Source organism: Cebus imitator, unplaced genomic scaffold, assembly GCF_001604975.1.
Source record: "Cebus imitator isolate Cc_AM_T3 unplaced genomic scaffold, Cebus_imitator-1.0 Scaffold339, whole genome shotgun sequence".
Taxonomy (NCBI): Eukaryota; Metazoa; Chordata; class Mammalia; order Primates; family Cebidae; genus Cebus; species Cebus imitator.
Genome location: NW_016107654.1, coordinates 1,890,628 through 1,913,728, shown reverse-complemented (window position 1 = coordinate 1,913,728; position 23,101 = coordinate 1,890,628). Strand labels below are relative to the sequence as shown.

Below are 23,101 nucleotides of genomic sequence, written 5' to 3'. Positions count from 1 at the left end.
GGCCTGGCAGGTCAATGAAGTTATTGGGGCTCAAAATACAGGAATTTTGAGAGCTGGGATACAGGAGGGCTTCCCAATCCCCAAGTGTGCAGTGAGGGCGGCGGGAGAATGTTTTCATTTTTGTCTTGAGACAGCCCAACTGGCCAGTATCTCACCGAGGATTACTTGGGAGAGACGTGGGGAGCAGGTAGCTTAGTCCCCTGCCCCTGCAGAGGCCAGGGTTGGTCCGAGTGGGGTGCCTGTGAGGCTGGCTCTGCGGTAAGGAAAGAAAAACGGGGCCTGGGAGGGGCCGCGGGACCCGCCTTCTGGGGCGGTCGCAGGGGATCCTCGGAGGCCGCGGTCCCAGGGGTCGGGGGTCCCCGCGCGGGGGCACGCCTCACCTCGCACGTCCCCGGCCAGGGCCCGCCAGGTGGGCGCGTAGCCGACGCAGTGGCCGCACCACGACGAGTAGAACTGCACGAGCCACGCGGCCGAGCTGTTGGCGGTGGCCCCGCGCACGCTGCCGCTGTCCAGCACCCACACGGCGTCCTCGCCTGCGCGGTACAGCCGCGCCGCACCGCCCGTGCCCGGTCCTGCCGCTGCAGCCGCCAGCAGCACTAGCAGCCGCGGCAGCCCTGCGGCCCGCGGCGGGGGCGAGCGTCGGGCTCCCGGCGCAGGACCCGCTCCGACTCCCGGGCAGCGAGCCACCGCCGCTCCGGACGCCGCCATGTTGGAAGTGCCTCCGGCGCGCTGAACTTTCACCCTGGCAACCACCGTCACGTGCGCCTGCGCGCCCGGCCCCGCCCCCGCGCGTCTGGACCTGCCCTCCCCCTGCCCCCCCGGCTCTTCCCCCCCCCCCACACGCCCATGCGTGGCAGCCCCTCCTCCAAGAGTCTGGTGACGCCGTCGCCCCGCCCATGCGTGGCAGCCCCTCCCCCAAGAGTCTGGTGACGCCATCGCCCCGCCCATGCGCGGCAGGCCCCGCCCAGGCCCCGCCCCGCCCCGCCCTGCCGCGCGTCCCGCAGACCCTCACCCGGAGCCCGGCCAGGATCGCCAGATTTGGCAAAAAGAAGTGCACGAAGCCAGGTTCAATGTGAATTCAGACAAACAGCGAGTCGGTTTTTCAGCCTAGGTCTGTGCCATACCCGAAATGCAAATTGACGAGACATTCTTTTTTATTTTTTGAGACGGAGTCTCACTCTGTCGCCCAGGCTGGCTCACTGCAACTCCGCCTCCCGGGTTCAAACAATTCCCCTGCCTCAGCCTCCCGAGTAGTTGGGATTACAGGCACGCACCACCACACCCGGCTAATTTTGGTATTTTTAGTAAGGAAGGAGTTTCACCATATTGGTCAGGCTGGTCTCGAACTCCTGTCCTTGTGATCTGCCGGCCTTGGCCTCCCAAAGTGCTGGAATTACAGGCGTGAGCCACCGCACCCGGCCTACAAGACATTTTTAGATATAAAAAACTATTCCAGCGTCCTTTCTTCTACCTGGCAACCCCACCTGGGGCTTCAGAGAGAGAGTCTGCAAGCCAATCTTGACATTTTTTTTTTTTTTGAGACGGAGTCACCCGCACTGTCGCCCGGGCGACAGTGCAGTGGTGTGATCTCAGCTCACCGAAACCTCCGCCTCCCAGGTTCAAGCGATTCTCCTGCCTCAGCCTCCCCCAGCAGCTGGGATTACAGGCACTTGCCACGACACCTGGCTAATTTTTTGTATTTTCAGTAGAGACGAGGTTTCACTGCTGGCCAGGCTGGTCTCAAACACCTGACTTCATAATCCACCTGCCTCGGCCTCCCAAAGTGCCGGGATTACAGGTGTGAACCGCCGTGCCTGGCCCAACCTCGACTTTTTAATGTGAGGTTTGAGTGCTTAGAAAATGCAGCCAACACCCGCTCAAAGTCAGATGTGTTGCGTGCTGCCTTTTAGGGTGTTCCAGTCGAACGCAGCTTCAAGGTTTAGAAATGAAATCATAGGACTTTTTTGCATCATTGAACAGGAAACCTGGTTTTTTAGTTGCTATTTCAGATTTTTACACATGTCAAGATTTTCTCTGAACTGTGCGACCATAACAAAAAAGAAAGGGAGCGAGGAGCTGGCCCCAGCGGACCATGGCCGTCCAGGGGCTGGAAGTTCAGATTGTCACGTTCTAGCGCATCTCGTGATTAATTTATAAATAAGTAAATGTTGTTATTAGAACGTAAAATACATTTACACTGATATGGGCATCTGTCTGCTCTTTATATTGTAGGGCTTCAGCCAGACGAGGTGGCTCACGCCTATAATCCCAGCACTTTGGGAGGCTGAGGCAGGAGGATTACTTGAGCCTAGGAGTTCCAGACCAGCCTGGGCAACATAACGAGAGCCCATCTCTAAAAAAAAAAAAAAATTATCTGGGCATGATGGTGCGCACCTGTAGTCCCAGCTACTTGAGGGGCTAAGGTGGGAGGTTGGCTTGTGCCTGGGAGTTTGAGGCTGCAGTGAGCCGTGACTCCGCCACTGCACTGCAGCCTGGGTGACAGGGCAAGACCTCGTCTCACAAGAAATACATAACTGCATTGTGGGTTCTGTGTAAGATTTTGTTTGAGAAAAGATTTTGCTGCCAACAATGGCTAGTCGCAGATGAGAGGATGCTCCACAGAGGGCCGGGCCGAGGCGCCTGCTCCCTCTCCGTCACGTCCTGTGTCTCCTTGTTCACGTTTCCTTCCATGGCGCACATTTCCTGGCTTCTGCTCTGTGCCAAGCCCTGGAGACAAAGTGAAAACAAAGCTGAGCCCCCAGTGCCTCTGGCCTGCATTCAGGCAGACCCAAAACAAACCGAAGAGTAAAGCGGCCAACACGTGCCGTGAAAAGCAATGAGCGGGACAGGGAGGCAGATGCCAGTGGGGCCGCGTACACAGGAGGTGGGGTGGAGATCTCTGAGAAGGCACCCAAGTGGAGAAGGAGGTGAGGGAGGAGGCACACTTGCAAAGGCCCTGGGGCAGGAGGGGGCTGAGCGCACTGGAGGAACATCCGGGAGCCGAGCCTGGTGGAGCTGGAGGAAGCCGGGGGAAGCGTGGGAGGGAAGAAAAGCCAAGAGCCTGAGCAAGACCTGGGGGGCCTCATAAGCCAGGCCGAAGACTCAGGCCGTGATGCTGAATGTGGGGGCGGCCATGGGAGGATGCGTGCAGGGACCCAGGTAGGAGGGGAAGCAGGGGACCTGGGAGGGGCCGCTGCCTCCGTCCACCAGCTGGCGGGACTCAGGGGAGGGGTGAGTGGCAGTGCTGGCAGAAGGGTCGGCCGAGCCTGGGTGGAGGCAGAGGGTGTCACCTCAGCAGAGTTTGGGACAAAGCAACTGGAGGAAGGTGGCTGCTCATGGCCGAGACAGAAGCCTGCAGCAGCGAGGCAGAAGAGTGATGCCGGGGAGGACGCCAGGAATTCCCTTTGGACCTGTTACATGTTGGTGGACTTTTCAGCCCCTAAGGGAGGTGTCAGGTCGGGATTTGGAAGGGGGAGTTGAGGGTTTGTTGAGGCTGCTTGCGGTCCCCCAGGGAGGCTGCAGGACAGAGGGGAGGGCCACATGCTCAGCCCCAGGACTCCAGAAGGAGCAGCGGCGAGGAGGCAGGGGACCAAGCGTGGGCAGAGACCCAGGAGAAAAGGAGCCTGACCCCGCTGAGACAGAGGATGGTGAGAGCCCAACGGGAGGGGCACATTCAGAACGTCAGGGCAACACCTCACCCCAAACCTGCTCAGTGAAATGGAGCCACCCGTGGGACCAAGCCCAGCCCAGCACTTAGAGGCCGCACCTCAAAACAACCAGAGTTTCTCCAGGCCAAGGCAGGAGAGGTGAAAGGGTTGGGATTGAATCTCAGAGTCTAGGCAAGAGCTCTCTGTGCCAAGCCAGGTCCTGCCCAAAACCCTCGTGAAATCTGCCCCTCCACCTGCAGGAGAGGCGTCCGCACGGGCTGTGGCTAAGGCCAGGTGACTGCAGGCACTGTGAGCGTGCATGCCACTGAGCGTGAAAATACGTGGCCGGTGCTCATTTTCAGGTGCCCTCAGAGAGACAGTGCTGGCTTCAAAGGATCAAAATGTGGGGCGATCACATGTCAGACCCAATGGAGCAAGGCGCTGTGCAGGCGGAGATAGCTCTGTCTTGGACCTCACCTGCTGGGTTGGCTCCTGATGAGCCTGATTCTAGGAAGGCCTCCACGATTTCCAGTTGATCTGTTGTTCCCTGTGTAGAGCGGGTGCCCTCAGGGCAAAGAACCCTGATGCCATCTACTTCAGGTTCCTGCACGTCCTTCTGAACCATCTCCCGATGGCAGGTAAGCCCTGGGCCTGGGGTGATGGTGGGACCCACTGTCTGTCTGTGCCGGAGACACAGATGTGGCTTCTGTTTGTAAGTCCCTACTAAATGTTTCTTCCCCAGAGACTGCACCTGTCAGCCTCTTTCTTCTGCCTCTCAGCCTCCTCTGCTTAGGGGTAGGTTTGCACAGGCCTGCCCATTGTGGAACAAGTGTCAGTATTACTGTTTTACAGAGGAGGAAACTGAGGCTCAGAGGGCTGACTCCTGTGTCAGGTGAAGGGCACCGGGCATGTATGTGACAGAGGAAGGGTCTCAGGTCCACATGGCTCCCAGCACCCAGGAGTGTCTCCGACACTCGTGTTGGAGACAAAGGCAGGACCCCAGCTCTCAGCCTGCTTGCTTTTCACATGGGGAGAGCAGAGATGAGGCCAGACAGACTTCAGCTGCTCTGGCTCTGGGACTGGCCCTGCTGCCTCCGTCTCCTCCTAGAGCAGGAATTTGCCATGGAGGGCTCCGCTGCTTAATACCACCACCCGTTTTGGGAAAAATTCTGGGAAGGAATTCTGCACACCTGCACCAGCCCCTGAGCACTGGGTGCGTGCCGGAGACAGTGCCCGGCGGAACAATCCCATGTGTCCTCACTAGGACACCATGAGGAGGTGGGTGGCCACCCTCCAGAAACTGTGGACATGGAGGCACGTCTGGGGGTAGGGGCTCCTTGCCAGAACCCTGGTGAGAGGTGGAGCAGGGCCCAGGCAACCTCAGAGCACAGGTGGCTCTCAGCACCAGCACAGCCCGTGCTGCACCAGCTACAGCGGGCAGGGGCAGGGAGCCCCAGGGAAGGGCCGATGGGGGGGGGTGTGATCCCATCCTCTGCCCCCTGCTGTGATGCTGCCAGGCAGTGGGTGGATAGGACAAGGCCCACGGACTTGCTGTGGGACCTGCTGACACTCTCCCAGGACCCCAAAGCTGGCTGGGGAGCCAGGAAAAGGACGACTTCTGAGCCTGGCTTTGCTGGACATGAAATGGCCAGCCTTGACCCTGGGGCAGAGAAGATGAACCGCAGGGATCCCGTTCCACGTGGGCAGTGAGTGAGTGCTCCCAGATCCCCGGGAGTGTGCGCGGCCACCACCTTCTTAGAGGGCCCCTGGCCTTCACGTGTGTTTTATGAGGGTGGCCGTGATGGCCACGCGGGGCCAGGGATCAAAAGGACTCATAAAGTTTGTCTGATGATTTGGGACTCGGAGCGCTTGCGGACACATTCATGGGCATTTTATGCAGGAGGGAACTGTTAAGCTGGGAAGCTGAAAGAGACAGATCACGGGAAAATTAAATGTAGGGTTTAACTGAGAAATAATCATTTTCTATGAAAGATAATGACTTCTCTGGAGGCTGGTATCAAGATTTATTGGCCCAAGCCGTGATGGCAGATCAGAGCCCAGGCAAGTATGTCGGGAGACCTTGAAGGGGAGGAACCTTGGATTGCCATCTCGCCAGGTCAATATATCTGAATGCCAAAGCCCTCCACTCCGTCCGCATCGTGCTGGGAGATTAACTGCGTTTACACCCCAGGTGGAGCGGCTTTTTCTTCTGCAGTCAGAGTAACCTGAGGGCTCTGGCCCCCTCCAGCTCCACCGTCCTCGGAAGCCCCAGCCTGCGTTTTCCTCCATTCCTCACGAACAGCCCCCTTCAAGGGCACCTACCATCGGCCAGTGACAGGAGGCACCTGCCAGGCTCCCAGGGAAAGTCACTCTGGTTCCGGCTGTGAGTGCAGCCACCATCACATCACACCCCACGTCAGCACCAGCCATGTGGCAGGGACCCGGGGAGCCATCGGATTCACCGCAAATCTGCGGGGCGTTGGTGGGGGAGATTTATTGCCATGCCAGATGTATTCGTGTGAAATACATCATTCCTCCCACACAGCCTCATAAATCCAAAAGGGTCAGCCATAAATGGGAAAAAATAAAAAATCACAGACTAATTCGTTCAGAAGACTAGAAGGGAATCGATGCAAAAACTGTAGCTCGGTTCAAAGTTTGTTCTGAAATGGTGAGCACGGAGCAGAACACATTCCCCACTGGGTCCAGATCTCCCTGTGCGCTCGGGTGGGCTGGGCTGGGGAGCATCCACGCAAAATCGCGTGCATGGCCTGAGCTGGGTCCCCATGCACGCTCTGAATGGGGGCCCTGACACAGGCCGGCTGTGGTGAAGGCACCTGGGGCTGAGCGGCTGCCCTGGAGCTGGGGGAGGCAGGCTGGGCCCAGCTGCTGCCCAGCGAGGGATGTCTGGACGGAGGCTCCTGCCTCGAAGCAGGGGTCCCAAAGGGGATCTAGGGGGCCTGGGGACTCTCGCAGAGCTCTGGGGTAGAGGGCCCTGGTAGCTCCATGTGTCCTGTGACCTGGCGCCTTGGGCTTTGCCAGGCCAGCTTTGTGATGCCTCCCACTCAGACTGCATACATGAAGCCTGGAGTGCGCTCCTCTCTTAAAGTGGAGGCAGCCTGAGGCCCTGGACCGGAGAAGCCACATCCTGGAGGGATCAGTGCTGGGACACAGATGTCCCTAAGGCCAACATGCTGCTCATCAACTCCCCATTCAAGGAGAGACCCTCACATTCAAAAGGATCCCAGAGAAATTGCAGGGGTCCCAGCGAATCCCCTGGAAGTGCATGACATGAGGAGAAATCGGATGCCCTGGACTTCCAGGTACAGCGAGTCCTAAACACGCTCAGGAAGAGACTTTGGGCCACTGATCCCCAGAGGACAAGCCTGGTTCGGGCTGCAGGGGAAATGGCCTCGGGCCCTTGAGCTGCCACTGCTTCTGGTCCGTTCAGCTCAGGTGTGAGACACCCGCGGCAGTCCCCCCAGCTACACATCATCTGCCAGCAGTGGGGGGCGTGTATGGCGGGGGCGCCTCCAAAGTCAAAGCAGGCAGATCCCCCAACTATCTTCTAAGCAGGGCTCAGGGGTGCGAGTCAGCACCAGCTGGGCCCACCCCAGCTCCTCTTGGCCCCGAATGCTCTCTCTTCCTCTCGTCCTTCACAGATCTCCACGACCCCCCTCCCAGCAAAGGTGCTGCTCCGCCCCATCCCCGCTCTGGCTCCAGAGGACCCTGACTGTTCTCGCCTCTGGGCTGCGATGCCTTTTCTGGGACGCTTCTTCATGGCTTTGATGTGACAGAGTGGGTGTGCAGTCTGGGCCTGGCTTCAGGTGACCGTCCGCACAGCCAGCTGCCCACCGGTCCACCCTGGTAAGGTCCAGGTGACCGTCCCGCACAGCCAGCTGCCTGGCCGGTCCACTCTGGGAAGGTCCAGGCATCCAGGTTCCCACGTGCACACGCATTTGCCACACACAGCTCACAACAACCTTAAAGACACCTGTGCATCTCTGTAGCTCCAGAAAACACTCCCTAAGGGCTGCCCCGGGGGGCCAGTGTGGAGAGAGCTGCTAAGGACTCGAGTAGGACCCTCCTGGTGAGCTGCGTGGAGACCAAGTCCACCACCTGATCTCTCGCCCCACCTGGGAGATGGGCACGGCAGCCTGAATCTGTCTCCAGGAGCGACTCGCTGCCCAATGAGCCCCTGGGCCCAAGCAGGTCCTCTAGCTGGCAGCTCAGGCCTCCCTCAGTGTCCTTGCCAGCATGCTCAAGGGACCCAGCCTGTCCTTGGGCAGCCAAGGGCACTTGGCCTGGGGGAGAGGCTGCTGGAGCTGCTGGCTGGGGGAATGGCATGGCTGCCTGTGTGGGTGTGGCTGCCTTCCTGCTCTTACCCAGCATTTCTTTGGGGTCTCGGCCCCTGGTGGGGGTCTCGGCCAAGCAGGCTTGGTTGCCCAGGGACCCCACAGCAGATGAAGCAGTGTCTAGGAGCAGCTCATCCAGACCCACCGAGAGCTGCCCTGACCCTCCCCGGCTCTCTGCACACCCGACGCTCTGAACTGCCTCCCAGGGCTCTCCCCGACTGCCCGAGACCTCCTCCAAGGCCACATCAGCCCAGAACCCTGTGCCCAAAGCAGGATCCTGCTCCCCCAAGGAACTGAGGAGCATCATGTCTGCGTTGCCAGCCGCCAGCATCCCTGACAGACCCTCCCTGGCCACAGAGGCCACTCTGGATAGAGCTGTGAGCTGCACTGGTGGCTCTGGGAGCCCTCCAGGGCCTCTGCCTGACCCTGCACTCGAGGGAGACCCTGGCCAGCCGGCAGGTTCAGGCCACTGGCTGCCTCCGGCCTCATCTCCTGCTACAGAACTAGACCTTTTCAACTGGTCCTCAAGGCTTCCACCCAGTCTAGCTGCTCCTGGGCAGAGCCCCGACTCCTGGGGTGCCTCAGAACCCTGGGGCCCGGGGAACAGGGCCTCCAGCAGACTCTCCTCAGACAAGGAGGATACGTCCTGGGTGGTGACAGCGGTGTCCTCCCCAAGGGGGCCCAGAGGCAGGGAAGGGAAGGTATCTGAGCCTGGGGTAGTAGTGTCTTCGGCGTCACTCTGTGCGTGGGGGGTGGGAAGGGGTGGGGGCAGCGGGGCCTCCCTGTGGATGGAGGACGGGAGGTCGGCACTGCTGTAGGACAGCACCTCGTCCACGGGAGACAGGATCTCAGTCAGGACGCCGCCGGCAAGTGGGGGACAGGCTTCCTCCAGGACAGCAGGGGCTCCATTCCCGCCAGGCCCAGGTGCCCGGCTCTCAGCTGCTGGGGGTGCCAGCCTGCCAGGGTCCCCAGGAGGAGCCTGCAGGGTCACCAGGGTCTTGGGCTCTGGCGTGAGGTGTGGGGGTTTGCTCTTGGTGGATGGACTTGGCTCAGCATCCCGAGTCCCCTCCCGGCGGCTGGAAGTCTCTCCTCCTCTGCCGAAATCTGCCCCTTCACTTGCAGAGGTCCCCAAAGGAAAGGCCGGCAGTGAGTCTGAGTCACCAGGGGAAGGGATTTGGGGCGGGAACACCACACAGGCAGCCTCAGGGGGTGCCTGCTGGGCTTCTCCTGTGTCCAACACCCCTGTCAGGCTCTTGCCGGTCCCAGAAGCTTCCTGCATCTTCTGGGACTGTGTGGAGGGAAGAGCCATCTGGGGCTCCATGCCGCTTTCGGGGTCTGATGAGCCACCTGCAGGCAGGGAGCTCACCGAGGCTGGGTTGGCACCGGGACAGGGTTCCGGCAGGTCCTCCTCGCTGCCCTTGTCCCATGCTTTGCTGGAGGCCTCTGACAGTTCTGACCCTGACCTTGGAAAGGGGACATCTGGGAAAGGCAGCAGCTGGCCCACCTCCAGGCTTTGCTCAGGCTCTGAATCTCCTGCCATGGCTGTGTCCACGAAGCAGCCCTGCAGGGGTCGGGCCCCACTGCCCCGAGGCCTCTGCCAGGTCAGCAGTCCTCCACTCCCAGGAATGCTGCCTGGCCAAGGCTCACCCCAGTTTGTCCCCCAGGACAAAGGTGACGCCACTTCCTCCAAGGAGCGTCGGGGAGAGAGTTCCCCAGGCCAGCTGAGACCTTCCTCTGGGGAGTCTTCAGCTTCCAAGCTGGGAAGAGAGTTGGAGCTGTCAGAAAGCTGGATCAGGGTGGCCGCTGCTTTCTGGAACTCCCAGACAAAGGGACAGGACAGGCTCCTGACAGAGCCTGCTGGGGAGGTGTAGGACGACTCCAGGGCTTCTTCTGAAGGCCCAGGGCAGGTTCCGGAAGCAGACTCAGAGCCCAGCACCCAGGAGGAGAAGGCGGGGAGCAGGGGACTGCCTGGGAGCAGGATGGGGGGCGCCGACTCCTCAGGAGCCACAGGAGCTGCCGAGAGAGGGGACGATCAGCAGTTGTCACCCGCTGCACCCTGGACCCCCCGCATATCCCACAGTCCCCTAAGCCAGGAGATCAGAACAGAAAACACCCTGGTTTTCACCAGGGTGAAACAGGAAAAGCGACTAAAGGTGCCAGTGTCTTCAACCCTTCTGATTCCAACACAGCGGTTCACCACGCCCACCCCCACCCCCACCCACATGCAATGAGTCATGTCCAGGGGCCTTGCCGAGCCTCGAGCCTCGGGGACCCGGCCTTGCAGCACCGCAGAGGTGGTTCAAGGACTGACTGGCTGACTTCGCCTTGTTTTGTTTTAATTCCAGATGTGGGTGGATCCCGACAGAGGATCCCTAGTTGTCATTCACCTCCCCTGACACCCCTGTGATGGGGAGGTGTGTGGGCGAGCCCCCAGCCGGGCAGTGGGGAAGGAAGGCAGGGGCTGCGTGCTGTGGGGAGAAACCAGCTCTGACATAGAAATGGCCTTGGGGGATCCTTAGTGGGGACTCGATGGCTGAGGGAGGGGTTGGGGGCCGAGGCATCACCTGGGGAGACAGCTGCCTGGGCAGCTTCCAGCCCAACGGAGGAGATGCCGGGGACCTCCTGCTGACAGGCCTCTGTCCTGTAAACACATTCGTGGAGAACCATGAGGGATCCCGGTCCTCCCAGCCCCTTCCCCAGGCCCCACTGTCAGGGACCCTGCCAGGCTCAGTCCACACCCCACACCCGAAAAACACCCCAGCCATCCTCTGCCACCACCTGAGGGGACCCTGAGGGGTATAGAGTCTCAGGACCACCGGATCAGGTGGCAGAGAGGGGTGGGGCTGCCACTCCCAGGGGGTTCCAGGGCTCCTCTGCTGACCTCAGGCCGATTCATGGGTGATATCTTTATTTCCAAAAGTGGGTCAGACCCAGGAGGGCTCAGGGTGAGTGCACAGCTGTGCCCCGGCAGCACAGGGGTGCCAGTAGAGAGTGAGGCCCCGCAGCAGGAGGACAGGCAGTGCTGGCCGAACCCGTCTCTGTGCCTCAGGCTCCACCCCTGCCCCAGGTCCCGCCAGCTCCAGGGACCCCAGCCCCACACCTCTGCTCTCCCGATCGCCAGCCCTCAGTTTCCTGGAACTCCTCCACGGGGCTCTCGGCAAAATCCAGAGCCCGTTCCCAGGCTTCTTGGCTCATGCTGCCCTCAGCCACCTGCTGGAGACACGCAGGAGAAAGGACACAGTCGGGGTACGGCCTCTGTCTGTCCACCTCCCGTAGCTGGATGCAGCCCCTGTGCTTCCAGCAACCACGAGTGGCTAAGGAACAAAGACCACCCTGAAAGAGGGCCATGGAGACCCCCACTCGCCAGATCCCCCCCACCCTCAGTGGGCCCTGCCGCCATGGAAAGAAGTCTGTTTTTCTGCCCAGGTGTTGGGTCTTAGGGTGAGCCCAGAGAAGTGGCAAACCTCAGCACTGAAGGTAGCTGCTGGGAAAGGGCCCTGAGGCACTCACAGGACAGACCAGGAGACCCCCAGGGCCACAGCAAGGCGGACCCCACTCAGCCCACAGGAAGTGCACGGCGACACCCGACTCACACTGGCTTCCTGGGGGCCACAAGGACCCTCTCTGTCCCCAGAGCGACGGCTGCGTTCTCTGAAGCTCCTCACATGGCTGTCTGTCGGAGCCAGGGGCTTCCCTGCTAAGGAAGGGCTGGGCTTGGTCTGAGGGTCTCCTGCAGTCCAAAGGGACTGTCAGCACTGGTGGGGACAGAAGCAGGGGGCAGACAGAGCGGCTCCCAGGAACTCCGAAGCCACATGAAAACAAATCTTAAAATCCACAGTGGACGCACAGCTTTCTGCAGGGCTTGGTTAGCATGAGGGTGAAACCTACACGGTAGTTTGCTCCTAAAGTGACCCTGTCATTGGATGGTCAGTGATCTGAAGTCCCAGCCAACAGCTTAGAGAAAAGTCGTTTTGCAGTTAGGGGCCTCTTTCCCTCCCTGGGGGAAACCTTTGCTAGAGCTTGTCCTTCCCCCTCGGTGCCATCCAAAGAGACTCTGACACGAGGCAGGGGTGGCGCAGAGGGCTGTGGGGACAGGCCTCGGACACCCCAAGGTCACCAGTGCATGGCTGGGGGATCGCAAAGGGGGAAAATGGGGCAGGTGGGGCTGCAGCAGAGCCCTTCCCAGGAGCACTGGGCCTTCCCCGCATTTCACCTCCGTCTCCCTAGATTTTCGTTCTGTGCTGGGCCTCGGCAGGGTCAGGGGACTCTGAGGGCCAAGGCCACCTGGCTGAGGGACCCAGAGTTGTGAGGCTAAAGCAGAAGGGGGTGGAAGTTTTATCAATGGGAACACCTGCCCTCTTGCCCATGGCCCTGAGCTACCCCAGTGACACAATGGGGCCCCTGAGAGTGCAGTCTTCCGATCAGAGAGTGGCCGGCACTGCAGCCAGGCAGACCCAGGGCAAGCCCCAGGCCACCTGAGAACATAGCTCAGGCTGCAGGGTGGGCATGATGAGCAAGTGAATCCAGAGGCCATGAGCACCCATGGTGGCTGCAGGTGCCTGGCTGGTCCCCGGAATGGTGAGAGCTGGTTCACATGGCCATGTGGTGCGGGAGGCTTCGGGCTGAGCAAGCTTCACCATGACTGCAGAAGCCTGAACCGCAGCACGCCCAGGGGCGAGGCGGGACGCGGGGGAGGCCTCCAAGGAACAAGCTCTGTATTCACTCCGCCTCCCAGCGCCACTGACCTCTCCAGGGCCCTCCCCACCACCAGCCACGCTCTCCTGGGCAACCCGCAAGTGTTTCTAATCTCTTCCCATCTCAACCTGTCTGTCCTGAGGTTTGCTCTCCCTGGCCCCGACTGCAGGGAACCCCCAGTCTGGCAGACCCTCAGGTATGAATGGTCTCCCTGCTTCCAAGGGTGGACACTGGGTGGGGACCGTCTGAATTTGGCACCCGTGGCTGGTCAGGGAGCTCCGAGGTGGTATTGCAGGCTGCGAGACCCCCCACTGTTCAGCCGGTGGCTACCAGGGCTCCCCCACACCGAGAGCGCATCTCCTCCCGCCCAACTTGCAAATGGGGGACGTGGCTCTCAGGGAGGCCCCGGGCCAAGTGTAAGGTTCAAAAAGAGAAAAATGTAATCGGTGCAAAGACCTCTATCCACAGAAGACGCTCGGGTAATGCTGGCTTCCAAATGCTTAAAAATCTGCCCCAGATTAATGAAGTCGCAGCTAAAACAACCCCCGCCAGTTATGACTTTTAATTTCCCCAGAAAAGCCACTGCATCACCTCCGGTAGGAGATGGAGCCGGCCACTCTTCTTGCCGTGAAGGGGTCCAAGGCCAGGGTGGCGGGCCACCAGGGCCACTCTTGTTCGCTTTTCGTCCTTGTCCGGCGGCTGAGCTCCAGCCTCGGACGGGATCCACCAGAAGTGGGCGGAGCGTCCGGTGCTCCGGAGGCCCACATGCTGATTCCAGGGTGCTTACCTGGCAGCAGCTCCTTCGCCTCCCACGGCCTGCGCTGAGCTGTGGGGAGGCACCCCTCCGCCTCGTTGGCCTCCATGGTGAGACAGGGGGGTGGACATGGCACAGGGCCCTGGGGGGAGGGCACCAAGGGCCAGGGATGGACGGAGATGTTTGGGGACAGATGGGGACAGACTGGGGTTCATAGGACCGACGGGGCGGACAGGGACAGATGGGGACGGACAGGGACCTACTGCAGGAACCAAGGACGGGACATGGGAACCAAGGGCCCCCAACCAAGATCAAGTCGCCGATTGGCAGAATGGTGGCGAGGAGGGGTGGTCCCTGAAACAGGCGGTGCTGAGGAAAGGGCTTCCAGGGATTGCACGTACAGGAAAGGCTGGGCCCAGCTGCCGTCTGTCAGGGGGGTTCTCGTGCTGCAGGCCTGGCAGAGGGACCCGAGGCTGCTCCCCAGGCTCTGAAAGACACAGTCCCGGGAATCCCAGCAGTGACCACAGACTGAGGCCAGGAAGGGCAGGGATGAGTCGGGGGCAAATGAGCTGTCAGGCGGGGGCTGCCTGTGTGGGGAGTGGGGAGGGTGTCGCCACATGCTGCCCTGTTCCAGGCAGGATGGATGGCAAACAAGCTAACCTTGAGGGAGACGGTGATGGCCTGGGGACATCCGGCCCTCTGCCTTGCCCTGTCCCCTGCCTGGAGGCCCGAGGGTCTGCTCAGCCCCAGGCCTGGAAAAGGTGGCCTCTGAGACCCTCGAATCTTCCTTTTGCCCCAGGCAGAGGCTCTCTGCCAGCCTGTGTTTCTGGGGACTGCCTGACAACAGTCTGAGGCCTGCACGTGGCCCAGGGGCCCCATCGGGAGCCGTTCCCCGAGCAGAACCTGTCTGGGTGGTTTCTGGCTGTTGCACGCACCCGCTCTGTATCTTGGGAATGCTGGCTGCCTGTGCACCGGCGTGGCCCACTGTGTGCTCTGCTGCACTGGGACGCAGAGACGGGGAGGCCAGGGGAGGCCCAGTCACACTCGAGGTGCAGCAGGCCAGAACACAGGCCTGCCCGACCCTGAGCCTGATGCCACCCCACATCGCCCAGGGCCCACTGAATACGAGGCGCTCTGTCCCTGGGGGGTCACCACGCTGCTCTGTTACCTTGGCTGACGTGGTTGCCACTCCCCACCAGCGGGCCCCAGGGGTCCAGTGTGTCCTCTCCCCACGCCAACCTCGGAGGCTGCTGGTGACCATCCGTGTGGGAGGTTGTCTGGGGCACCATCACATCCTGGGGCTGTTCTGCGGGAGGGCTGCACGGCCGTGCCAGTGGAGGTGACTGCCTGCCCCGCTGCCCCTTCCCAGGTGTTCAGCCCTGGCCACAACCTCCACCAGCACCCCGTCCCTGGGAACAACCTCACATCACATCCAGGGGTGGCCTTGGTCAGTGGCCAATCAGAAGACAGGATTCTGACCCCCTTGCCGGGGCAAGGTAGGTGGGAGAGGCCTGTGGCTCCCCAGCGTGTGGCCCTTGAGGCTTCTGCCTGGAGACGGACCGTCCCTCCCAGGTGCACAGGCTGGGCTCCAGGAAGCCCGGCGCTGCCCCCAGACTGAGCTGGCCTCCAGGCCCCCCGTCTGGTCTGCCCCTGCCTGGGTCACACTGCTGGGGTGGCAAGGAGCCTCCCTGCTCTCAGGTGCCGGCCCCACGACACGACATGTGCCTCCCTTTCTTCTCCAGGCACTGGTCACACCTGGGCACAGCTCACTGCCCCACCCAAGGGTGCCCCTGAGCATTTCCCCCAGATTCACAGGCAGTCAGGGGTGGGCAGAAGGTGCTGGTTCAGACGCGGGCCCTAAGGGCCTGGAAGCCCTGTCTCCCTAGGTAGATGGCTGAGGGGCTGAAGCCCGCACTCTCACTGGGGCAGGACCCAGAGGGCCCCTCAGCACCAGTGTGTGCCCCATGAAGGCTCTGGAGGGAGACGGGGCAGTGCCCCCAGGGCCCACCACCCAGCCCCCAAAGCAGAGAAAGGCACTGTGCTCCGGGAGCTGCCCCAGAAACAGAAGAGGCTGAATAAAAATGGGAACAGGAGCCCCTGACCCCTTCTAAAGGAGTCATTCCCCTCCTCGCACCCTCCCCGGCACACGTGTCTCAGTCAAGGACCCCGAGGCAGCTCAATCTGCTCTGTGTGGCTTCTCCCTGGCTCTCCCGGTGCTGGGGGTGCAGACACTTGCTCACAGACACACCCTGAGGGGCTTCTCTCCACCAAAGCAGTGAGGGAGGGAAGCGCGCCTGCTCCCGAGAGGCAGGACACCCACAGGCGACTTCTCGGGGGTGGGGGCCCAGGGAGCCCAAGTTTCCCTCGTGAATGCCTCATGTATCCCTATTTTCCAGCTATGGACGGGGCTACACATTGCTGGCGTGACAAGCAGAGCCCAGGGTGTACCCCTCTGCCAGGAGGATGGGCTGACCTCGCCATGGGGTCCCAGCCACGACCACGCGGCTACCAGCCCCTGCCCCCCCCAGCCCTGTAAGGAAACTCTGGGGGACCTCGAGGTGGTAGTCGGCCTGGAAGCCTCTTCAGAGACCCCTGGGACTGGATGCCTGATCAGTCTGCGCCCAAGCTTCTTTGAAAGCTTCGGAAAGAGCTCAGAGAGCTCACGGCTGAGGCTGAGAGGCCAACTCCCTTCCCTGCAGAGGCCCCTCCGGGCTGGGAAAGAGCTTCGGGGCACTCCCCTAGGCAAGCAGGGGCCTGCAAAGGCTGCTCCCCCTGCGTCTGCACTGCCCCCCGCCTTTGCTGCTTCTAGGGGTTCCCTGATAGAGTCTTGAGGCCTGCCAGCCCTGGGGGCCTGAGCTTGGGGGAGAGAAGGACTCCCCCGCCCTCCAGGGCCATTTTGAGCCCGGAAGGAAGAGCCGTTCGCAGCATCAGGAAGCCAGGAGGCATATGATGGGAAAAGCAGCTGCTCCTCGCACGGCCAGGCTCGCGGGCAGGTGACCCCGGTCATCACACCCTCCCCTGCCCCATGGGGACAGTCCAGGAAGAGGCCCTGGTGCCCTCTAATGAGGTGCTTTTGCTGCAAACCAAAGCCAATGGCCATGTGACCAAGGCTCAGAGAAGATCAAGCTGCCCCAAGCCACCCTGGGAGGGGGTGCCTAGGGCTACACATGCCACCCCTAGCCCCTGAATCAGGTCTGTTTACCAGCTGTGCCCCACAGTGTCCCACACAGCTGCAGGCGGCAGGGCACCCCGTCCCTATTCCCCAGGCGAGGAAACAGGCTGAGAGGGTCCCTCCTTGTGGCCACACTCTGGCCAGCTGCAGAGCCGGGAAAGTGCCGCCAGCTGCTGGGGCTCCTCCCATGAGGCTTGGGCAGCTCCAGCACCCACTGGGCCCGGTCAGTGTCCTCAATGCCCACCCCCTTCCGTCCTCCCAGGCACAGGTGGGGATGGGGCTGAGTGAGCGCCGGCCGCCCTATGTGGGAAAGGCCTCTCAGGCCAACATGCGGGTTCAGACCCCTCCTCCGAGACCCCCCAGACCAACCAACTCACTGTGTGTCCTTCGAGCTCGAAGGTCTGCTCTGCGGGTGGCAGCCGGCAGGGCTGCTGGGCCTGTGTGGTGTCAGGGGACATGGGGAGGGCTCCGGCTTCAGGCTTGTCTCTAAGCTTCCCTCCCAAGTGGCCTTGACTTTGGGGCCGGGACCCTGTGAGAAACAGGAGAGCCTGGCAAGGCCGCCTCCGCCCATTCCTCCTCGGAAAAGCCGGCGCTGGGCTGCATGTGGCAGTGGCCGCGGTGCTGGTACGGTGCCCCGGCCGCTTGCTCCCCCTTGGGATGCCAGGCTGAAATGGGGCCTCCCCTTTGAGCAGGGGTCCTGCACTCCCACTGAGAGGTGCGGATGGGAGGCCCAGAGTGAGAAGTCTTTGCCCAAGGCCAGCCGGAGACCCCCACGGCCAGCCCTGGGAGTTGGAATCAGGTTGCTGGGGTCCCGTTCTGCGGCCCAGCCTGGAGCAGATGCTTCAGACAGCTCATATCATTCTCTCCTCGCCCCCACCCTCCAAGTGAGCCAGCCACCCTCCCCACGTTACAGAGGAGACGCACAGGTCAGGGAGACACACAGCTTGCCTGGAGATGGTCCCCAGCCTCGTCCACACAGCTCCCCAGTCAGCTGGTGGACATGGGAGCAGGAGGGGACAGTCCCCCACCCTCATCCACACAGCTCTCCACTCTGTCAGCCGGAGGACATGGGAGCAGAGGCCTCCCTCCAAGGACGCAGCTGCTGCTTGGGGTCCCCAACGGGCTGGCCTCCCTGAGAAGCTCCCAGCCACACTCTCCTTCCTGCCTGTGTCCCACGAGATGCCCAGTCCTGCTCATCCTCCCGTCCCATCCACTGCTGCCCCCACCTGAAGACTGGCTCTGCTCTAGGGCCTGGCCAGGACCACCCCATCCAGGAAGTCTCCTAGGCCCCCCAGCTGTGGCCCCTCCTTCCCTCCATTGCCCTGCCCCACCCCACCCTCCCAGCAAGTCAGCCTGGGGCCACAGGCATTTTTACAAGGGACTTGCAAGATCCCAGGAAGCGGCCAGGGTGGACAGCATTTCCTGGGCTGAGCCCCAGCACAGGTGAGAGCGCTCACCTGTGGCAGCTTGGCCTGGGCCTGCAGCTCGAGGAAGGGGAGGGGGTCCACGGGCCTCAGCGTGAGGGGGACGTCCACAGGCCTCAGCGTGGGGGGGATGTCCAGTCTTGGTGTGGGGGGGACCTCCATGGGGCTCGTCGTTGGGGGGACATCCGCAGGCCTCGGCGTCGGGGGGACGTCCAGTCTCGACGTGGGGGGGACGTCTGTGGGCCTTAGTGTGGGGGGGATGTCTGAGGGGCTCCGGGTAGGGGGGACATCCGTGGGGCTCAGCGTGGGGGTGACATCTGCAGGCCTTGGCGTGGGGAGGGCGTCCTCGGGCCTCGGCGTGGGGAGGGAGTCCGAGGGCCTCGGCGTGGGGAGGTCATCCTCGGGCCTTGGCGTGGGGAGGTCATCCTCGGGCCTCTGGGTGGAGACATCCCTCTGCTGCTGCAGGAGCCGCGTCCTGTCTCGGTGCCTGAGCAGCTGCATGTGCCACAGGTATCGGATTTCCCTCTGAGGCGGGTGAAAGGAGCAGGTGTTAGCAGAAGCCGGAGCCAGCAGGGGAAAAGGCCAACGAAAGGGAAGGGGAATCTGGCGGGATGCCTGGCCTTGCACTGTGGGGCCTCCCTTTCCCTCCCGTTGGTCTTTGCCCACCCCTCCTGCCGGGCCTAGGATACCCCCGTGGCCTTGGGCTTCCCTGGGCTTGGTGGAGGAGGCAGCTGCGGACGGCGGGATGCGGAGGGAGGCAGGTACTCATATTCGGGGCCTGAGCAGGGCTGGCACAGGCTGCCAGGGCCTCACCCTCCCTCTCTCCAGGCTCTGGGCAATGCCCCCACCCTGTCGCTCCTTTTACTACTGTTCTCTCTGTTCCCCACAGCGTCCCTGGTGGACGTACCTTTGTAACCTTGCACAGAGCCCAGGCCAGGCCCTTGCACACCCGCCCTGTGAGATGGCAGCTGCATCACTGAGAGGGGAAACCGAGGCTCTGCTGAGGGAGTTTCTCATCCACGGCCCCACTGGGGAGGCTCAGACCCCACCTCCACCACGGCATCTCTGCCTACGACAGCCTGGCTACGGCTGGGTGTCCCTGGGTGTCCCTGCCCCTGGCCAGCTCTAGGCCTCCTGCCTGGGCTCCCTGGGCAGGACCTGTTCTTCCAGGCTCCCTCCTTGCCAGGCGACAAGTGAATCCCCTTCTAAGCCCCTTTATTTCCACGGCTCTCACTGTTCCCTGCGGTGCCTGCCTTTTTCTGTTTCCCTGTATCCGAGAGGACCCGTGCCTGGGTCTGTGGCTGGGTCTCCACCCCCAGCTCCCTTGCCTGGGACGCCTCCCACCTGGCACCCCAAGTCCCAGTGTGTATGGGGCATCCAGGGTAGGGTGGGGATCCCGGGCGTTCCAGTCAGCACACCCCCACTTCCCCAAGGAGGGTCCTGGGCGCAGTAAGTCCCCCACCCCAGCCTCAGTTTCTTTTTTCTTTTTTTTTTGAAACAAGGTCTCACTCTGTTGCCCAGGCTGGAGTGCAGTGGTGCAATCTCAGCTCGCCGCAGCCTCGACCTCCCGAGCTTAAGCGATCCTCCCACCTCAGTCCACCAAGTAGCTGGGACTACAAGCATTGGCCACCTGTAGTGGCAGGTTCATTTTTTGCAGTGATGGGGTCTTGCTGTGTTGCCCAGGCTGGTTGCACATTCCTGGGCTCAGGCAATCCTCCCGCTTCGGCGTCCCAAAGTGCTGGAATTACAGGTGTGAACCGCCTCACTCGGCCAGGTTTCTTGATTTGTACCGAGGGTGTTGGCACCAGCCCCTGCCCCACAGCCTGGGGACACTGAAGTGAGGATGCAAGCACAGCGGGCCTGACCTGTGAGGAGCCCTCGAGCTGTGACCTGAGCGGGGGCCGGCAAGGGTCCTCGCCCTGGCTCTCAGGCTTGCTCCCCAGTCTCACTCTCCGCTGCAAGCACAGCCCTGACTCAGGCAGGTGTCCCTCTCCACACGTGCGCCCAGTACTGACCGTCCCTGGGGCTCTGCTTCCTCCAGGCCTGGTGACAACAATGGCTGGAAGGCAGGAGCAGCCACTGACCGAGACCCACCCTGCCAGGCGCGTCTGGGGAGTAGCCCGCTCCACCCTCACGGCCCCCATGTGTGTGCACATCAGGTTTCTCATTTTTCAGATGAGGAAACTGGGCTTGGAGCAGAGGGGAAAGTCCTCTGACGTCGTACACGGGCATACATCCACCCGGGGAAGTGCTGGCTGCACCAAACTCTCCCAAAACCCTGCTTACAGGTACTACAATTATTCTCCTGTCCCAAGAGGAAACTGAGCCTCCAAGAGACAAAGCCACTTGCCCAAGGTGACATCCAGCAAAAGTCTGAGGTTGGCCTGGAGCCAAAGCCACAGGGCCACCATCCACCGTGGCTATGATTCCACAGACACTCCTTGTATTCGGGGCCAAGCTCCGCCCTGGCCGTGATGCCCCCTCAGGCCGTAGACACTCCTCCTGTACTGCAGGGTCCTGTGTGGCCCTGGAGGGTGGCAAGGGCTTGGGAATTCTTTAGCTGTGGTGCTGGGGGATATTCAGATTTCAGGCAAGAAGAGGACAGGGCCGCCACTTCTATGTGCTGCCTCCCCCAACCCGACAGGCCTGTGCTGCCTCCACCTGCTCCTTCTCGAATCTGCTGAGGGCTTGCTGCTGCTTCTCCACCAGCATGGCCAGCTGGGCTCTGTCCCTCTTGCTGTCCAGGCACCTGGGGGAGGTGGCAACATCACTGCCAATCTTGACAGCCCGTGCAAGTGGATATAGAAAGTCACAGACACAGCCAGCCCTGGTCGGCCACATCCACCTGGAATGCTCTCCCAAGGTGTGGGCACTGGGGAGGAGGCGGCCGAGTGTGGACAGGATCAGCAGCCTTGGGGTGGCCAGATGGCCCCAGGCCGGGCTGTCACTCTTCCATCCTTCACAGCCACTTTTGGACTTTTGGGTCTAAAGAGACAAAGCCTGAGAGGAGCCCCTCCCACCCCGGAGACCCAGCCCAGGCCGGTGGGTCCTCTGGGGGAGGTGGGGGTCACCTCCCATCATGGAACACAACACCCTCAGCCTGGCCGGCTCAGACACCGGGTGAGGACGTTAACTGGAATCACCTTTCTGGGGACCAATCTGGCATTATCAAGAGGCTTCCAAATGCATTCTCACTGACACGGTTATCCCACTTCTGAGGTTTTACCTTAAGGAAATGATCTCTCCATGGTCATTAACAACGGCCAAAAGTTGGGAGACAACCCAGAACCCCGAGACCCGGGACAGGCTAAGGGAGTTGGAGCCCCGTGTCGCCGCGGTGCACCCTGTGTGTTACAGCCGTCACGGAGCCACACAGAAAGGTTTTGTAAACGCGGCCCATTTGCAACGTTGCACTAGCCATGCGTTTGTCCCCGAAACAGAGTATGCGCAAAGATGATCTCAGAGGTCATCTTTGGGATGGCGGGGTTTTTGTTTGCTGAGCACTTTACTGCCTTACCTAAGTTTCCGCAAACACCTATTACTATATTATTATTTGAACCAATACCTTTCGTTCCTCAAAACGCTGTCGGGGGCCAAAGGAGGGACCAGGGCGGGGCGGGGCCGCGGAGGGCGGGGCCGCGGAGGGGCGGGGCCGCGGGGCGGGGCCGCGGGGCGGGGCCGCGGAGGGCGGGGCCGCGGAGGGGCGGGGCCGCGGGGGCGGGGCCGCGGGGGCGGGGCCGCGGGGCGGGGCCGCGGAGGGCGGGGCCGCGGAGGGGCGGGGCCGCGGGGGCGGGGCCGCGGGGCGGGGCCGCGGAGGGCGGGGCCGCGGAGGGGCGGGGCCGCGGGGGCGGGGCCGCGGGGCGGGGCCGCGGGGGGGGGGGCCGGCGCTGGGCGCATGCGCTCACCCTCGCCGATGCTCCAGCAGGGCCAGCTCCGCGAGCGTTTTCTCCCGGAGCGCCATCTCGCGCAGGCGCAGCAGCGCGGCCTGGTGCTGCGCTCGCCGCTCCTCCTCCCGCAGGCTCCGCTCCCGCTTCTGCAGCTTGAAGCGGCCCAAGGCCCCTAAAGCTCCAGGTTCGGCGCTTCCGGGCCTCGCGGGGCTCCACCAGGGCGGGCCGATCGACCGGGCCTTGTCACTGCCTAGCTTCTAAGCCGCTCCCCGCTCAGGCCGCCGCCTCCGAGAAGCCCTCTCGGACTGCCCGCCCCGCTCGTCCCCCATGCCGCGCCCGTCCTTCCCCGACTGTAAGCTCCCGGGGCAGGCGGGGCAGGCAGGATCCTCATCATCTCGGCCTCGGCCCAGCCCTGATCCAAACACCTGCCCTAAAACGTACAACCTGGGCGGGGGTAAGTCTGCCCAAAGCCGCACGTTGAAATGCCTGCCCTCCTCTGTCACCCAGGGCGGGAGGAACGGGCTTGGGAAGCTGTCAGCTGGAAGACCGGGCGGAAGACCCGCCCAACACAGGACCTGCCTTGGCGCTGCGCAATGGAGGGACAGTTGGGTCCAGCTGGGCCCTGAAATTGTGCCCCTCCCCCAGGGACCTCTCCACGTACCTGGTGGGCGGGGTTGTCCGGAGGGACGAGCTTGGCCAGGGACAGCTGGGAGAGGGTTCCGTCAGGGCCCCCCACCTCTGAGGAAGGAGGCACCATGGTTGGGTCATGTAGGGGGTCAGGGACCATTTCTACAGGAGGGCCTCACGATAGGAGGTCTACGGCAGCTTCATGTCCCCACCCCCTCCCGGACACACAAGGCTTCACACAGAATCTTCAGGAGACCACGCGGGAAGGGACTGGCAGTCTCATGTGACCCACCAATCGTGGGAAAGACTAGACCAAAAGTGGAGGGAGCTCAGGGAGGACAGCCCAGCGGCTCTGCTTCTACAGGAGGGGAGACTGAGGCCCGGAGAGGGGGAAGGGCTGTTTGCGGTCCAGCACCAAGGAGCAGCTGGCAGGTGACCGCAGAGCCCGGATCCCCAGCGGAAGCAGCCACCCTGCTGCTGGCCGCTGCTGGCCACGCTTCCGTACCGGGAGGGATGGAAAAGGAGACTTTACTTCAAAAG

The 23,101-nt window shown here is 62.2% G+C and overlaps 2 protein-coding genes across 3 annotated transcripts in view; both read right to left on the bottom strand.

Moving 5' to 3' along the window:
• Nucleotides 1-723, bottom strand: part of QSOX2 (quiescin sulfhydryl oxidase 2) — a 40,105-nt gene extending 39,382 nt beyond the window's left edge. For both annotated transcript variants that reach the window (XM_037730259.1, XM_017505663.2), the window contains exon 1: nucleotides 381-723. In XM_037730259.1, coding sequence (XP_037586187.1) covers nucleotides 381-708 — 328 coding nt within the window. In that variant the 5' untranslated portion in view covers nucleotides 709-723. The remainder of the gene's footprint in view (nucleotides 1-380) is intronic.
• Nucleotides 724-7,673: 6,950 nt separating this feature from the next.
• On the bottom strand, nucleotides 7,674-22,691 carry LOC108287226 (cell surface glycoprotein 1). The gene is made up of 12 exons (XM_037730320.1): nucleotides 22,596-22,691; nucleotides 21,953-22,191; nucleotides 20,709-20,796; nucleotides 18,081-18,572; nucleotides 17,001-17,152; nucleotides 14,620-14,768; nucleotides 13,853-13,938; nucleotides 13,485-13,593; nucleotides 11,596-11,732; nucleotides 11,103-11,215; nucleotides 10,567-10,643; nucleotides 7,674-10,015 (listed from the first exon to the last, which is right to left on the bottom strand). Exons 1-12 carry the CDS (start codon nucleotides 22,689-22,691, stop codon nucleotides 7,674-7,676), a joined length of 4,080 nt encoding a protein of 1,359 aa, XP_037586248.1.
• Between the last annotated feature and the right edge of the window lie 410 nt (nucleotides 22,692-23,101).

Excerpts from the sequence above, each read along its gene's own strand:
- LOC108287226 (XM_037730320.1), bottom strand. The coding sequence starts at position 22,691 with ATGGTGCCTCCTTCCTCAGAGGTGGGGGGCCCTGACGGAACCCTCTCC. Across the intron at positions 11,216-11,595 it reads GTGGCCCCCAGGAAGCCAGT|CAGGTGGCTGAGGGCAGCAT; the intron begins GTGAGTCGGGTG and ends GCGTGTCTCCAG. Across the intron at positions 10,016-10,566 it reads CCAGGCAGCTGTCTCCCCAG|CTCCTGTGGCTCCTGAGGAG; the intron begins GTGATGCCTCGG and ends CTCTCTCGGCAG.